The 15,884-nt window shown below is 43.5% G+C and overlaps 1 protein-coding gene across 1 annotated transcript in view; it reads right to left on the bottom strand.

Moving 5' to 3' along the window:
• Positions 1-4,841: 4,841 nt before the first annotated feature.
• LOC133499090 (RIMS-binding protein 2-like) overlaps positions 4,842-15,884 on the bottom strand; it is a 36,775-nt gene continuing 25,732 nt past the window's right edge. Inside the window, exons 16-21 of the mRNA XM_061816632.1 lie at positions 15,082-15,250; positions 14,935-14,997; positions 14,539-14,642; positions 13,200-13,271; positions 11,469-11,603; positions 4,842-7,177 (exon numbers count right to left, since the gene is read on the bottom strand). Of these exons, the coding sequence (XP_061672616.1) occupies positions 7,019-7,177; positions 11,469-11,603; positions 13,200-13,271; positions 14,539-14,642; positions 14,935-14,997; positions 15,082-15,250 (702 nt within the window). The 3' untranslated portion in view covers positions 4,842-7,018. The remainder of the gene's footprint in view (positions 7,178-11,468; positions 11,604-13,199; positions 13,272-14,538; positions 14,643-14,934; positions 14,998-15,081; positions 15,251-15,884) is intronic.

The following is a 15,884-nucleotide window of genomic DNA, read 5'->3' as shown; positions in this document are numbered from 1 at the left end:
GCAAAAAGGGTGAGGATTGATATCATGTGAATAATATCATACAGATGGCAAACCCAGAGGGAAGTTCTAAGGGTTCCTGGGGGGCCCGTGGGAACCTGATAGGAGCGACATAACCAGGTCCAAATGTACAAGATCCTTTGCATTTAGTAGCACTTGTCGGGCATTCCGTTTTGCGAAACCTTTCATTTAACTCTCGGGAGGTCGGCAGTGAATTGGTCTCTTGAGGTCATGCCAGAGTATCTCCGAGAAGTTGAGGTCAGGTCTCTGACTGGGCTGCGGCTGTTTTGCTCCACAGCGAGTGCCCTGTGTTCTGTGTTCTGTGGGACAGCAGTGAAATCCTCCAAAAGCAAAGTCGAGGACTGATGCGGAGCTCGATGGGACCGGAGAATGGAGACATTCTTTCTGGGTGCACGTCGCTCCGTTACAGACGCGACAGTTGCTTGGTTCTGTGGAATTTTCCTCGTGACGTCAGGAACGCTGTGATTGCAACATCGTTGATCAGCTGCTGAAGGGGGACTCCCGACCTCCTCTTTCATCTGAAACCGCTTTCGACAACAAAGACCATGGAGGTCTGGATGATTTTTTTTTTTTTTGTATTGTTTTGCTCTGCCCTCTGTATGTTTATGATATTTTGAGGAGAAATTCTATCATAGCAGACCATAACAATAAATCATTTGTTTGTTTTAGTTTTCATGCAGTTTTGTCAGCAGTGTTGAATTCAGTCAAGTTACAACTAAGGATGTCAAGTGGGCCTGACTGGGTCAAAGCAGTGGGAATTTGTTTTTCCGCGCTCTTGGCAATCTGCTGGTTCGATTCCACGGCGCATAACATTTTGCAAAACTTGTATCTTTCTCAAGGTCCAAGATGTCTTCTTGTGAGCTAAGACGCTGACATTTTAGGCAGATAACAACACGTGGCATCCAGGCCATCTATTTCAGTGTCCTGACATCCATTTTGTGTACCGCTTATCCTCACTCAGGCCACTGGACGCTTTTTTCCCCCCTTTAAGTATCGATTTCTGCCGTGTTTCACAAACAAGTGACTTTGAAAATCTGTGTCTAAATAGTGAAAATGAGTCAAATTTGGCGGTACAGCTGTCAAGCGTTGGTCTCACAGTTCTGAGGACCGGGGCTCAAATCCCAGCCCCATCTGTGTGGAGTTTGGATGTCCTCCCCGTGCCCGCGTGGCTTCTCCGGGCGCTCCGGTTTCCTCCCACATCCCCAAAAACATGCAACATTAATTGGACACTCTAAATTGCCCCTAGGTGTGATTGTGAGTGCGGCTGTTTGTCTCTATGTGCCCTGCGATTGGCTGGCGACCAGTTCAGGGCGTACCCCGGCTAATCCCCGAAGATTGCTTGGATTGGCTCCAACACTCCTGCGACGCTTGTGAGTATAAGCAGCTCAGAAAATGGATTGATTGATAATATTGACGCGAAAGCTTTAGACTGCAGCGTATATTACCATTTATAAATAACTACAATGGCATAAACTTGTGGATTGAAACATGAATTTGTATGTGAACAATGAAGTAATAAATGAAGGCAATAAATAACTTTCATAATGAAACAAAACTTTTTTTTTAAGTTACATGTTGGAATAAAAACAATTATTTGACTCATCCCTACAGATTTCCACAGTCACAAAACTCCAAGGAATGTCCTACATCAATTATTGATACAGAATTTCGAAAATCCTTCTTCGCAATTTCTACTACTACGACTCTAGTAGTATTTTCCTTATATTCTCAAAAACGGGATAAAAAATAATAAAAAAAAAAAAAATTCCAAAATATAGTTCAACACACAGAACCGGAGTTGTGTTTGCATCCGGGCTTTGCTGCCACCAAGTGACATTAATTCAAACTGCAATTTTAAAATTTGGGCCTTAAAGTCAGACACATTACCGCTCTAGGGAAAAAAATATAGAAATATATACATATATATATTATATACACACACAGAGAGTATATGGTGGCACTGTGGTGCAGCTGTTAATCATTGGCCTCACAATTCTGAGGACTGGGGTTTGAATCCCGGCCTCAGCCGTGTCGAGTTTGCATGTTCTCCTCATGCCTGCGTGACTTTTCTCCAGGCACTCCAGACGATTCTGATTCCCCTCACATCCCAAAAACATGCATTCGTTGGAGACTTTAAATTGCCCCTAGGTGTGATTATGAGTGCAAATGTTGTTCGTTTCTATGTGCTCAGTGATTGGCTGGCAACCAGTTCAGGGTCTACCACGCCTCCTGCCCGTTGAAAGCTGGGATAGGCTTCAGCACTCCCTGCGACCCATGTGAGGATAAGCGGCTAAGAGAAAGGATGGATGATATATGTAAAAAAATAAAATAAAAAATTCCCAGGAATAATTCGATAACTTTTAAAAGTTTCAAAAGGAAGAAACTAAAATGTGTTTGTTCAATTGAGAATAAAAAATGTATACGCAAAAAAAATTTTTTTTTCATTTGTTTGCATGCGGATTACTTTCAAAATCAAAGAGATTACTGTATAAAAAAAAATAAACGTACAAAAATAACTTTTCCTAAAATATTCCAATCATCATCTAATCATATCAATAGTTGCCTTTTTTTTATTTGCAAGTAGTTTTTTTAATATTTCAAGTGCAATTTTCAGCTCTTTTAAAGGTAATCCAAACGTCAGAGTCAGGTTCAGGTTTTGTGTATCTCAAAGAATCTGACGTGCGTGAGCTCGGACAGCTCTGGGATGAGCGAAGCCCGGTCCAGGAGATGTTTGACCTCCAGCAAGACTCTTCACGTGCTTGATCAGGAGAACTTGATTGCTATCCTGGATCTCCAGACCATATTGCTAAAATATAATTGAAACACATAAGATGGCTAACAAATTGCAAATACAGCATTGGTAATAGTAGATGTGACTAATTACTTTTCCTCCCTTTGGTTAGAGAGCGTTCATGTGAATAGCAATTCTTGCAACAACAAATACTTACTCTTCATGGCATTCACAATATTTTCCCAAAACGTTGATGCGATGAAGTCAAACATTCCTGGAACTATTTTGTATTGTTTCCAGGGGATCACCGCAGTCCCCCTTCCCCTTGCCGGTGTGCCGACAAGTTGGCTTTTCTTGTGGGTCGAAGCCTCCCCTGGGAGCCCATCTTGGAGCTGGATAAAGTCCTCTTTCATTTGTAGAGGAAGGATGCTTGTTTTGCTGTTTGTTTTCATTTTAGATGTGGTGCCAACGAGGAAATGGATCTCCCGGACATGTCAAACACTCGTATAATAATAGCCAATCAGATCACCGCGTTGTCTTAACCCCTGGCTTGACACGCCCCTCTCGCCGCAGTGTCCCACAAGCAATGCTGGGTGTCAGTAGCGTGCGCTTGGAAAAGTTAATGTTACAAAGGAAATGGTCCTCAGATGCGCTTATTGTATCACTGACCTGCTGGATGATGTGTGTCGTGTTTGATGCCGAAGAGTCAGGTTAGTGATACATAAATGCGCCATATCATGCATGTGAAATGTCTATTTGCCTATTTGTATCACATCGGACTTTTAAGACAAAGCACTGGGTTCCATTACGAGCCAAGTCAAATAAATACACTCACTCACTTATAAGGACTACAATGATATTACTTGTGATCTTTCCAAGCAAAAAGTACTCACCCTGCTTTACACGCGCAGTACGATTCCACTATTTTACCCTGTTGGATTTCAATATGAAGTTTGTGAGGCGTCAAACTTTTTTTTTTGCATCTGGCATTGCGTCCTGCTCCATCCGAAATCTTAATTCCGTGTACATATCCTTGCGTGAAATAGTTGAGAACTCTCTGTAGAACTCTCTTGGACAAGTCTGATGCATTTGGGGGAAAAAAAACATACCCCAATATTATCTGGAATACGCGACAGAGAATCCAGTTCAAACCTGTTATGTTCAGTCGCCATTTTGGAAGCTTGTGGGACATGGCTAAGGGGGCGGAGCTTAAGATCGCCATCGGAAAGGTGCATTGTGGAGAGCATTTGTCTGAGATTGTGTTTGTTTTATGGTTCGAAGCACATCAAAAGCATTTTTGGGGTGAATCATACATGCAAACGTTCCAAAATATCAAATTTATTTAAAAAAGATTGCACATGCACCCACACAGTAGTTTGGATCCATCAATATAGGCTGATTATTATTGTTATCATAAAGCTAGCTCACATTGCAAACTAAAAGGTCTTCAAGACACCATGGGAAACACTGCTTAATTATAAAGTGAACATACAAAAAAGGCAGTTTGAAAATCAAGTATAAACATTTATAAACAATTTACAAAAGAGCAACAGTCACAACCCAAATGAACGGAAGCAACGCGGCCTAAAGGAAGTCATCGGGTCGATGAGGTCGTGTGTACACTCCAGACGGGGTTTGCATACATTTGATCTATTGGCAGTTGCAGTACTTGTCAGCGTACGGCGTCACATTTGACGGAATGAGGGTCGAACGCTTAACATGGCCGTCGCACCGTCGGGGGCACCAAAAAAAAAAAAAAAAAAAAATGAACAGCTTGGCTTTCAAACCGATACATTCGCCACAGACCGCGGAGGGAGCGTGAAACCTTCTCGAAATTTACAGTACAGTACACGGATCCGGCACCGTCGCCAGTGTTCACATCGAACGTTTTGCGGTGATGTGGGCTTCGGGTCCCCGGGCGGAAGGACTGGAAAGAGGTAGTAGCCTTTTTTTTGTTTGTTTGTTTGTTTGTTTTTGTGTCAGGCAGACTCCCACCGGCAACCGAATCTTCAGTCTTGCCGTCGGCAAAGGGTCATAACATACTGCGAGTGGTCATTTTTACTGCTGGGGTTGGGGGGGGGGGGACAAAAAAAATAAAATAAAAAAATAGCATTTTGAAGTCATCATCCGAAAGACTCTCGGAGGGTTACATGCAAGATGTGATTTTTCAGGAAATGGGACAGTGACAGGATCTCGGACAACGGATGAAAAGTGCCGACGTCGCTTGACAAAGCAAAACTAACCGATCAATTAAGGCAAGTTCTGTGTGCGGAGATGTCGGGCGGAAGCGGCTACCGAGACCCTCTGTTGCTTGGACCGTCCCTTGTGGTCCGCTTGATAACTGCTGATTAAGACCTGGTACACACAGAAGGACTTTTCACGTTGATAAGATTATTGATCGGGCGACAAAACCCCCCACACATGAACATTCAAAAAAATCTCGCAGCTCACAGTTTTACTTGCATTGTGCATTGTGTGCTGTGCGGCAACAATTTCAACGACGCAAGTTTCTGCCCCACCGCTGATCTCGAAATCCCACCTGAAGTAAAATAAACGAAGAAGAAATCTTCTAACGCAACGAAAATACGCTTTTTTTTACCCCAGGTACGAGCTCGCTTGCCTTAACTCACAAAAGAACCTACCGGAAGTCGAATCCCATTGCTGATCAATATGACGTGTTTCTGGATCTGGCTCTCAGTCTCCACTCGAATTCTTCCCAAAACTGGTCTATCGGGTCGAGTTTGCGGCAGTTGCCCAACGTGGACTCGCTTTTGGCGGGTTCTGACCTTTCCAGATAGGAGCTAGGTCCTGCTCTCTGGGGGTGGCGGTGTTGGGGAGTGGTAGTGGTCCAGTACCCTTGCCCCTCCCCTTTGGGACTGGGCAGGGCACTTCAGTTAGGCTGGGGGACCGCCCAGTTTTTAAAAAGGAATGGCATGTCAATTAAGTTCATATGTGAGTCAAGGCAACCGAGCAATGAATGGAAAAAGAAATAATCCGTTCCAAGCCTAAAAAATGTGTTTTTCGAGAATTTGTTCGAAAACCGAATCAATGTTTCCCATTAAAACGAATAGCACAAGAAATAATCCATTTCAAGCCTAAAAAATGAGTTTTTTCGAGAAGTAATTTGTTCAAAAACGGAATAAATGTTTCCCATTACAATGAATAGAAAAAGAAATAATCCGTTCCAAGCCTAAAGAAATTTGTTTTTCGAGAATTTGTTCGAAAACTGAATCAATGTTTCCACATTAAAATGAATGGAAAAAGAAATAATCTGTTCCAAACCTAAAAGAAATTGTTTTTTGAGTAGTGATTTGTTCGAAAACAGAATCAATGTTTCCCATTACAATGAATAGAAAAAGAAATGATCTGTTCCAAGCCTAAAAAAATTAGTTTTTCGAGAAGTGATTTGTTCGAAACATAAATCAATGTTTCCACATTAAAATGAATGGAAAAAGAAATAATCTGTTCCAAACCTAAAAGAAATTGTTTTTTGAGTAGTGATTTGTTCGAAAACGGAATCAATGTTTCCCATTACAATGAATAGAAAAAGAAATGATCTGTTCCAAGCCTAAAAAAATTAGTTTTTCGAGAAGTGATTTGTTTGAAAAATAAATCAATGTTTCCACATTAAAACGAATGGAAAAAGAAATAATCCCTTCCAAACCTAAAAGAAATTGTTTTTTGAGTAGTGATTTGTTCAAAAACGTAATCAATGTTTCCTATTACAATGAATGGAAAAAGAAATAATCTGTTCCAAACCTAAAAAATGTGTTTTTGCAATTACAATGAATGGAACAAGAAAATTTCATTTTGTTTTGTCAGGATGCCTGTTAGCTACTCCCTGTCCATTGTCACACTTCTCAGCGTCATGACTCAGGAGAGGTCAGTGGCCCCCCACATGCAATGCAGAGTATTGAAAACCTTCATTTTGTAAGATTTCAGCCCCGACTTCTTTCTGAACCTAAAACTGTGACAAATCCACTACCAATTAACACACATGAGACCAAAAGTCAGCCTGATAAGATCCACTTCTAAGATTGGTTTGACTTGCTTGTTCGGGAAGAGGCAAACTCGGGACAAAAACAGGCCAAGTGTCTTTGTGTGTGTACCGGGCCTAATCCACAGCAAACTGAGCAAACCGTGTTAAAGCACAACATACTCTCAGTTTCCACGAGGAACTTGTCAAGGCTTTGCTAGTGTGAAACAAGATTCTGTCAGGGAAGAAATGCCACCTGTCCACTGAGAGTCACAAACGGGTCAAGTTGTCTGTTAAGAGCGCCAAGCAACAGTTTCTTCCCTCGGGACTGCGGTCCTTTTGTCATTTTGGAGCCGTGCGTGTCCAGTGGGGCCCTGATGGGACTGCAGGATGTGTGGATGCACTGTGGGAGAGCCTGCTCTTCTGGGCGGATCCCATTTGTCCCACGGAACCTAATGGGAGACCCGTAGGGGACAGTTGAGGGTGTTAAACAGCCAGCCGCCAGTCACACGAATCAGTGAGCTCAAGTCTAGCTCTAGAAGGAGACTAGAAGCACTCTGAGGCCCTGCAGAGTACAAACACTGCTTGCCGTGTTTCTGTACGAAGCTGCACGCAGGGGGGGAGGAACAACACGACGGAAGCGCCGAGTGACTTCCACAATTTAACTAGACATTTCCGAATTGACGGCAGCTCCTTACACAAAGGTGTTTGCGTTTGGAGACAAGAGGGACATGGCACAGCACTTCTTAAATACATGGATCTAGAGAGACTAGAGATACAACTGGGTTACAGAGAAATGATTGGTCACGAGTCACGACTCCGTTTCTGTAAGCGTAAGCTAAAAGGCTTCTTCGAGTTGCACTTCAGGAAGACATACATGGGGAGTACAGTACTGAGATACACCCTGGTCTACGTGGGAGGTTTAAGGACTGAAGTACTGAGCCACCTCCACCTCATTTTCCCAAGACGTTTCGGATAATAACAATACGAAAAAAGACAATTCCGCTTTCGGGTGAAATTTCAAGATGACCAGGAGACTCGGAAATGAGGTTTCTAATCTCAATGACATTTTCCCGGAATGGAACCCTTATGGGGAGGAAACAAGACGGTGCAAACTGTAGGCCGGTCCCGGGCCCGGATAAATGCCGAGGATTGCGTCAGGAAGGGCATCTGGTTTAAAACTTTCCCAAACAAATATGAGCGTTCATCTCAAAAATCCCATAACGTTGCCAAACTCAAGGCCTGGGGACCGGATTTGCCCCGCCATATGGTTTTATGTGGCCTCCGAAGGCAAATCATGTGTGTCGACTTTCAGGATTTTTGTTAAAATTTCCATTTGCCATGTCATAAGTGACAACTTTGAGATATTGCAAGGGTTTTTGTGTTACCAAACATGAACAATAATCGAAAAACCCATTTACCTTGATTTCTGATTCCAAAACTACTTCATAAATTGCATGTGTAAATATAATGAGGCGATTAAAAATTTTGACTGTTTCACAATCATAACGGCCCTCTGAGGGAAAAAACGCAACTACACTATGGCCCACGGCAAAAATTAAGTTCGACACCCCTGCCTAACGGTCGTGGACCAGATTTGAGTATGTGCATCCAAGAGAGCAGGTGGCTAGAAGATTTTGGGTGGGGTTTAAATTATTTTACCATGGATGAGATGGGAATAGAAATGGATTAGGAGCTATTTTAAAGGAAGAGCTAGCTAAGAATGTCTCAGATCGAGTGATGGGTGTGAAACTTGAAATTGAGGGTGTTATGTAGGTAGGATGTGAGCTAGAGTTAAAAGAGAAATTCTGGATGGAACTCGATCAAGTGGTTCTGAGCATTCCAGACAGAGAGAGAGTTGTGATTGGTGCAGATTGTCATGGACATGTTGGTGAAGGAAACAGGGGCGATGAAGAATTGATGGGTAAGTACGGCATCCAGGAAAGGAACTTGGAGGTGAGAGAGGGTGGCGGACTTTGCAAAAAAGGGATGGCAGAAGTCAACACTTTTTTTTCCAGAAGGGGAGAAGCAAGGGCTGACCAACATGAGCAGAGGTAGAAGCATGCAGACAAATGATCAAATTTGGTTCAGATGATGTAATCTGAAGGAGGTTGCTGACTGTAAGGTACTGGTAGGGGGAGAGTGTAGCTCGACACCAGAGGATGGTGGTGTGTAAGATGACTCTGTTGGTGGGGAGGAAGAACAAGAAGACAAAGGTAGAGTGGAGAAACATGTGGCGGACGGTGAGAAAGGAAGAGTGTTGTGATTCTCGGGAAGAGGTGAGCAGAACAGGAAGCGAGGCTGGAGGTGGCAGAAATGAAGATGCTGAGGTTCTCTGGAGAAGTCAGATGGTTGGATAGGATTAGGGACGAGCTCAAAAGAAGGACAGCCAAAGTTGGATGTTTTGGAGACAAGGTTCGAGAGTGCAGACTTTGATGGTTTGGACATTGGGAGAAGGGTGCTGAGGATGGAGCTGCCAGGCAAAAGAGCGAGAGGAAGACCAAAGAGAAGGTTGATGGATGTGGTGAGGGAAGACATGTGGGCAATTCGGGTTGGAGAGGAAGATGCAGGAGATAGGCTAAGATGGAAAAAGATGAAATGCTATGGTGACCCGTAACGGGACAAGCCGAAGGGAAAAGAATGAGGCTTTTCTGGACAAATGAAACTCAAATCAAAGCAACCTAAAATGCATAAATGTGAACAAAATGTAACTTGTAAACCTTAAAATGCACACGTGCAAAAAGTACCAAAGACAGGCTTGTAACCAGGTGCGCTCTGTAGGCCGGGGAAAAACCAGTTGCACAACTTGCTGTTCTCCAAAAGGAGCCGAATGGCAAAATCCAGTCCAAGTGCCTTCCTGTGACACTTCCAGTCTCTATCTGGGTTGCAACCTGTTGCCGACCCCGTGGCACGAATCACTGCGGCCACTTTCCTCTGACGACATCCCGTTTGAGGCTTTGCAAATTGTTCTGTCCAATCCCAAAATCCAAATTTTTCTTTGAACCAAAGAGTTTATTGGTTGATTTGTGGAACCGAGACCTGTTGCAACTTTTGACCTTCATTTCCTGGTTTCAAAAGAGAAGTTTGTGCAAGAAGTACCGAGACATTATGCAGTTGGACGTTTGCATCAAACGGTCACTTTGAGTTCACCCATAAAAGTTCAAATGACTTCCTGGTTCATCTGGAAATTTCACCCAAAAGTTGAACATCCCAAACTTTTTTTTTTTTTTTTTCGAGCAGTCTACAGGCTTTCAACGTCAGGCTTTCCGGATGAATGGACGACAATTGAAAGTTTTACGACTGGGGTGGAAAGTCAAACAAAGCCAAGTTTGTACTTGGACTGTGACAAGGAGGTGTCGCAAAACTTTACTGCATACAAGTGTGACTTTGTGCCTTCAGAATTTCAATGGGTAGGTCTTGCAGCTATGGTACAAGTATCACATACTATCTTTACCTGAGCACAATTTATTATCCATAACTTTTAATGTCTCTCTGCAAAATGAGTACTTAATGGTCAATTGATGTTTAGATTTTTCTGAATGTATTTGCATAGAACGTTGTAGGTTTTGCTGTCCTTGCTAACGCCGATTCCTGATTCTGCCGTTCGTACGGTGAAGGTGTTGGAATCGCCAAGCGCCGTTTTAACTCCGAGGAACACGGACAGTGCAAAAATGGCCTTTTAGCTTAGCGCTGGTTACAGCAGGAGACTCGTTGGAGGAGACACACATCGTCAGGTACAACACTCGGAGGAGAAACAACTGAAGATACCACACGTCTTGTCTAATGCATTGGCTAGGGTTGCCGTCGCCTGGCGACACACGGTCGAAATCAGCACCTTTGAGATTTTGGGCCGACTCGAGATCGAGCCCCGCCCCGACCCCCCCACCCCCCGGCCCTGCCCGGAAGTGAAGCAGAGTTAAAAAGGAAGAGGGGGCCTGCAAAGCGTTCGTGTTGCAGGCCAGAAACTGAGGGTGCACCCGCGTCATCTGCATTAGACGAGGGGGAGCGTAAATCTTGGTATCCTCAGTTGCTCACTTACGTGACGGAAACAGAGCCTTTAAGGTGTGAAATGAACACTCTTCTTCTGTTTTGCCAAGCAGGTGAGGAAAAGAAACAACAAATATATATGGAGACGGAGTTTCAAAAGTTGGCACCATCAAAAAGTCGGAGTTCAGAAAAATATCTGACCACATCTACTGTTGTTGTTTTAAAATCATTGCATTATTTGTTTGACAAAAATAACATCACGTTTAAAAAAAAAAAAAATTCATATGGTAACAGGGGCTACTTTACAAGAAAGTAAGATTAAAAAAAAAAAAAAAAAGGCATTCTGGAGCAAGTACAAAAGTGCATTTTTTTAAAAATAAAATATTGAAAAATGCATGCACGTGAACTGTGAAATCATGCCGGCCGAACATTAGGTGTCATCTTTTAGTACAGCAAAACAGAAAAATTTGAAAAAATAAAAGTATGTCAACGGACAGAGCAATTACAAAGTTTATACGTACACTCAAAATGCTTTATAAATAATATATACTAGCTTTCGTCTTAAACAAAAATATTTCTGTCAAGTATTAGTCTTAAAAGGTTTATATTATTTTCATTGAGCGTACACATCTATATATTTACAGCATCAGTCAAAATGTTATTGCACTTTGACCAATGAGAGACGCACGTGCGCCCGACTAAAGTGGAAACGAGAAAAAAAGAAGTAAACGTCTAGGACTGCGAAGGCGCATGTACCCTTTTAGTCTTCAGCCGTGCGGGCGTGTCCTGGGGGTATCGAGATGGTGAGTCCGTGAGAAAAACCTCCACATCGTCAGGCACTTCTTCGAGAAAGTTGGAAGGAACGAGTCCGTTGTGCCCGTTGAGCTCCCCCTGAGGGCGACAAGGAGGCCGGTGACACTACGCGAGCCGCAAAGGAATCGTACGCGAGCCTACAGTACACGTCGGCAGCACCGCAGTCCCGGCGCCAAGCAACGACGTCAGACCTGAGTCATGAATTTGACGACTTTTGACTCGTCAATATGTTAAAAGACATGCGATTCCATTTGGATCTGAACAGCAATGTTCACAACCGAGGCACTGAGAAAACAAGTGTGTGTTTCTCTACCTGCAGTTATTTGTGCAACTTCCTGTTTAACTACGAGAAAATACTGTATTTGACATCAGTGTCTGCTAGTCCTAATGATAATAATCCCGTCATTTCTGGCCCACAAGCCGCAACTTCTTTCACACGCTTTCAACCGTGCTGTTTATGCGGTGATGTGGCTAATTTGTGCATTTTTTCTAACGCCCCCGAGGGGAACTTGAGTGGAAAAGGTAAGAATGAGATTGGTGGAATATATGTGCCGAGGAAGTGACTTTTACCGGTCAGGCCCTGTAAGCGCTGCGCTAGCGTGTTCTTACCAGTATGTTTTTTTTTTTTTAATCTGGCCCTGCTAGCGCGGCACTAGTGTTAGCGTTAGCATGGTCCTATCATTAGCACGGCGCTAGTGTTAGCGCAGTGGAGCCAGCGTTAATCTCTCGTCTTTCTTTGTAAATATTTCGTGTTTCAATGCGGGTTTATGTGTTACTGGCGTGTCTCAGTGACATCTACCAGTAAGTTTTATTTTAACTGGTTCTTTTAGTGTTAGCTTTAGCTCAGAGCTAGTTTTAGCACTAGTGCTAGCTCCGCGCTAGCGTAAAACTTTTTCTGTCTACCGTCTTTCTTTGTAAATATCTCGTGTTCCAATGCAGGTTTCAACATGGGCACTTGCGGCTTTTACACAGCTGCAGCGTATGTATGTACCAAATGGTATTTCCTTTACAAATGTACTCGGTGAGGCTTGCGCTCTGTAGGCCGGGAATTTCGGTACATTGAAAACTAGTGGCAAATAATAATAATAATGATAGATAGATAGATAGATAGATAGATAGATAGATAGATAGATAGATAGATAGATAGATAGATAGATAGATAGATAGATAGATAGATAGATAGATAGATAGATAGATAGATAGATAGATAGATAGATAGATAGATAGATAGATTCTACTAGTGAGAAAAAAAAAAAAAAAGAGTATGGTAGTTTGATATTGCGCGTTTCTCCCAGTTGAGGGCGCCAGAGAGCTATTAGGGAGGGTTGCCATGAAGTGAATAAAAATGGCTTCAACCAATCAATATACATTTTTTTAGTTGTGAGAGTCCTGAAACAAAATTCAATTCAAAAGAAAATAAATAAGTACCTTGTAGTCCTTTGTACTACTGTACTGAGTTTTGAGAGTGGAAAAGTGTCACAGCTGCTCAGGTCAAAAGGGAACATATCATATTTTATCGTCGACTACACAAAATATCCTCATTCGTTTACAAAATAGGAATAATGGGTTCGATTTGTTTCCTTTGGTCAGGTCAAATGTGCTTGTGAGTGAAACTGCAAGAATTTATTGTGCAGTCAGGGAAGTTTGAAAATGAAACGAAAAACTTGTACTTACATAATAAAATCCATCTTCATCTATTTCCCCAAAAACCGTGATGACATCCCCGGCACAGAAAGTCAGTTCAGCCTGTCAGAAAGAAAAATCAGCACACATCAGGTCTATTGGACAGGTACTTTTTTTCGAGGGGGTTGGGGGGACGGGGGTGATTGACTCTTCACAGACTTTCTAAAACGTCACATCCACAGTGAACTCGGTAGGACCGGGGCTTCTCTGATTTAACGCCGAGCATCACATTCACAGAGACCAGAGTCAATTGGGCTGAGGTCGTTGGGACACCGAGGAGGGCGGAGGCCGGCTCGGGCGGCGAGCGAGTCGGGGCCAGCCGGAGCTGCCGCCGCCGCCGCCGCCGCCGCCGTCTCCTTCGGAGCCCGACACGTAAGGAGGGGAAAACACACGCACGGCAAAAGGGAAACACATCCTCTTCGCGCTCACTCACCTCGTCATCTAGTCTGGTGCCCTCGAACTGTGTCGGCGGGGGTGCCAATATAAAGGTGAGATGAAGTCAAAACCAAGGAATGGGGGGGGGGGGGGGGGGAACAAATCAAAACAGTTGGCCTAAGTTTTTCCCCAGCCTTTCTCAAGATTTTACAGGTAGGTCGTTTCACAAATCCATCCCGCTGAGGTTCTGATTGACGCAATTGAGGCGAAGTTCACAAATTGTTCACACCCAAAGCAAATTTCACCTCAAAATGACAAATGGCGAACGACTAAAACGTCATTTCTGCTTTCATAACCTGCGAACTTCTAATCTCGAACACATTTACAACATTGGATGTACGTACTCACAAAGAAGTTTTTATTTACCATAATTCCCGGTCTACAGAGCGCACCTGGTTATAAGCCTCACCCAGAACATTTGTAAAGGAAATACCATTTGGTACATACATAGGCCGAAGCTGTGTGAAAGCCGAAAAGACATTTACAAAGAAAGACGGTACACAGAAAGTTGAACACTAGTGCCGCCACGCTAACGCTAGCGCCACGCTAATGCTAACGCTAGCGCCACGCTAACAAGGCCGGTTAAAAAAAACATATTGGTAAAAATCACTGATACACGGCAGTAACACGCTACCGGACCGGTTAACGCCACTTCCTCGGCAAAGATATTCCACCGGTCTCACGCTTACCTTTTCCGCTCGAGTGCCACCTTCCGGCCGTTAGAAAAAAAATGCTCAAATTAGCCGCATCACCGCATAAACCGCACGGTTGAAAGCGTGTGAAAAAAGTCACGGCTTATAGGCCGGAAATGACGGTAGTAAAAAAAAAAAAAGTGCAAATATGTTGATTTATAAACGGGTAGTGACGAGTGGCGTCAAGGGAAAGTGGGAATTACCTCCATGTCGATGTTTGGGGAGCTCTCCCTGGGGTCGTAGTCATACAGCGCCACCATTCTGCGGGTTGACATCGGGTGCTGACGGCCGCTCCGTCTGTTCCGCTCTGTGAACAAGACGTTCCCCCCCCCCCAAAAAAATTTTTTTTTTTAAATAAATAAAATAGACGGACATGCACGTTTTCAGTCAATTTGGTCATAATCAACAACGCCCAATAATTCTATCGTTACGAACAGTTTGAATTTCAAGCTTATTGCTATCGTCATTATTAGTAGTGCAGTAGTAATTGGCTAATAACAAAAAAAATAATAACAATAATCCTGTAAAGTTGCAGTAACTTCAGAGGTTCCCCAGTACTTGAGAATTAAGTCTCTGGCAGGAGAAGAGAGGACACGCACCTCGCTTGGACTTCCTGGACCTGCGGTTGATTGCACGTCCATCTTTGAATCGATCACAGTTTACTTGATAGGAAAGCACAAGTTGAGTCAGTCAAACGGACGCAGGAGACCAGAATGGCGGCGGCAGGGTGGAACGTTTGCTCTCACCCAACTTGTCCACGGGAGTGTTGAGCGGCAGAAAGCCTTGTTTGAGGAGCTGGCCCATCATGTTACCGTCCTCCGTTTGGATTTCAGACACCATGTTGCAGGGGATCAAGCCCACTCGCTCTCGGATTTCTGCCCTGTAGAAGCCGTCCGTGTCTTTTTTTCCAAACACCTAAAGAGAAAAGTGAGCCGAGAAGAGTTCAAAAAAGAAGCGAGGAACACTCGGGAATTCGGGAAGGCCCCTCCTTGTCGTCATAGAAAAATCATTCGCCACTTTTATATCATGTAAGTAAGTACGAGTTGTAAACGGGTAACATTGAGGAAGCGGGATGGCAGATTAGCAGAAAACTTTCCATATATGTACATTTATCTGGGCCTAACTGTAATTGTTTGGCAATTACCGTAATTTCCGGCAACTTTTTTTCACACGCTTTCAACCCTGAGGCTTATGCGGTGATGCGGGTAATTTGTGCAATTTTTTTATAACGGCCGCAAGGGGGCACTCCACCGGAAAAGGTAAGAGTGAGACCGGTGGAACATATGTGCAGAGGAAGTGACTTTTACCGGTATGCTTTTTTTTTTTTTTTTAACCGGCCCTGTTAGCGCCGTGCTAGTGTGTTGCTGCTGTGTTACTGTCTCAGTGATTTTTACCGGTATGTTTTTTTTTTAACCGGCCCTGTTAGCACCGCGCTTGTGTTAGCACCACTCTAGCATTAGCGCCGCGCTTGTGTAACACTGCGCTAGCGTGTTGCTGCTGTGTTACTGCCGTGCCTCAGTGATTTTTACTGGTATGGGTTTTTTTTAAC

The sequence above is a fragment of the Syngnathoides biaculeatus genome, chromosome 4 (genome assembly GCF_019802595.1).
Source record: "Syngnathoides biaculeatus isolate LvHL_M chromosome 4, ASM1980259v1, whole genome shotgun sequence".
Taxonomy (NCBI): domain Eukaryota; kingdom Metazoa; phylum Chordata; class Actinopteri; order Syngnathiformes; family Syngnathidae; genus Syngnathoides; species Syngnathoides biaculeatus.
The sequence above is the reverse complement of the archived record's forward strand: the minus strand, read 5'-3'. Positions and strand labels throughout refer to the sequence as shown.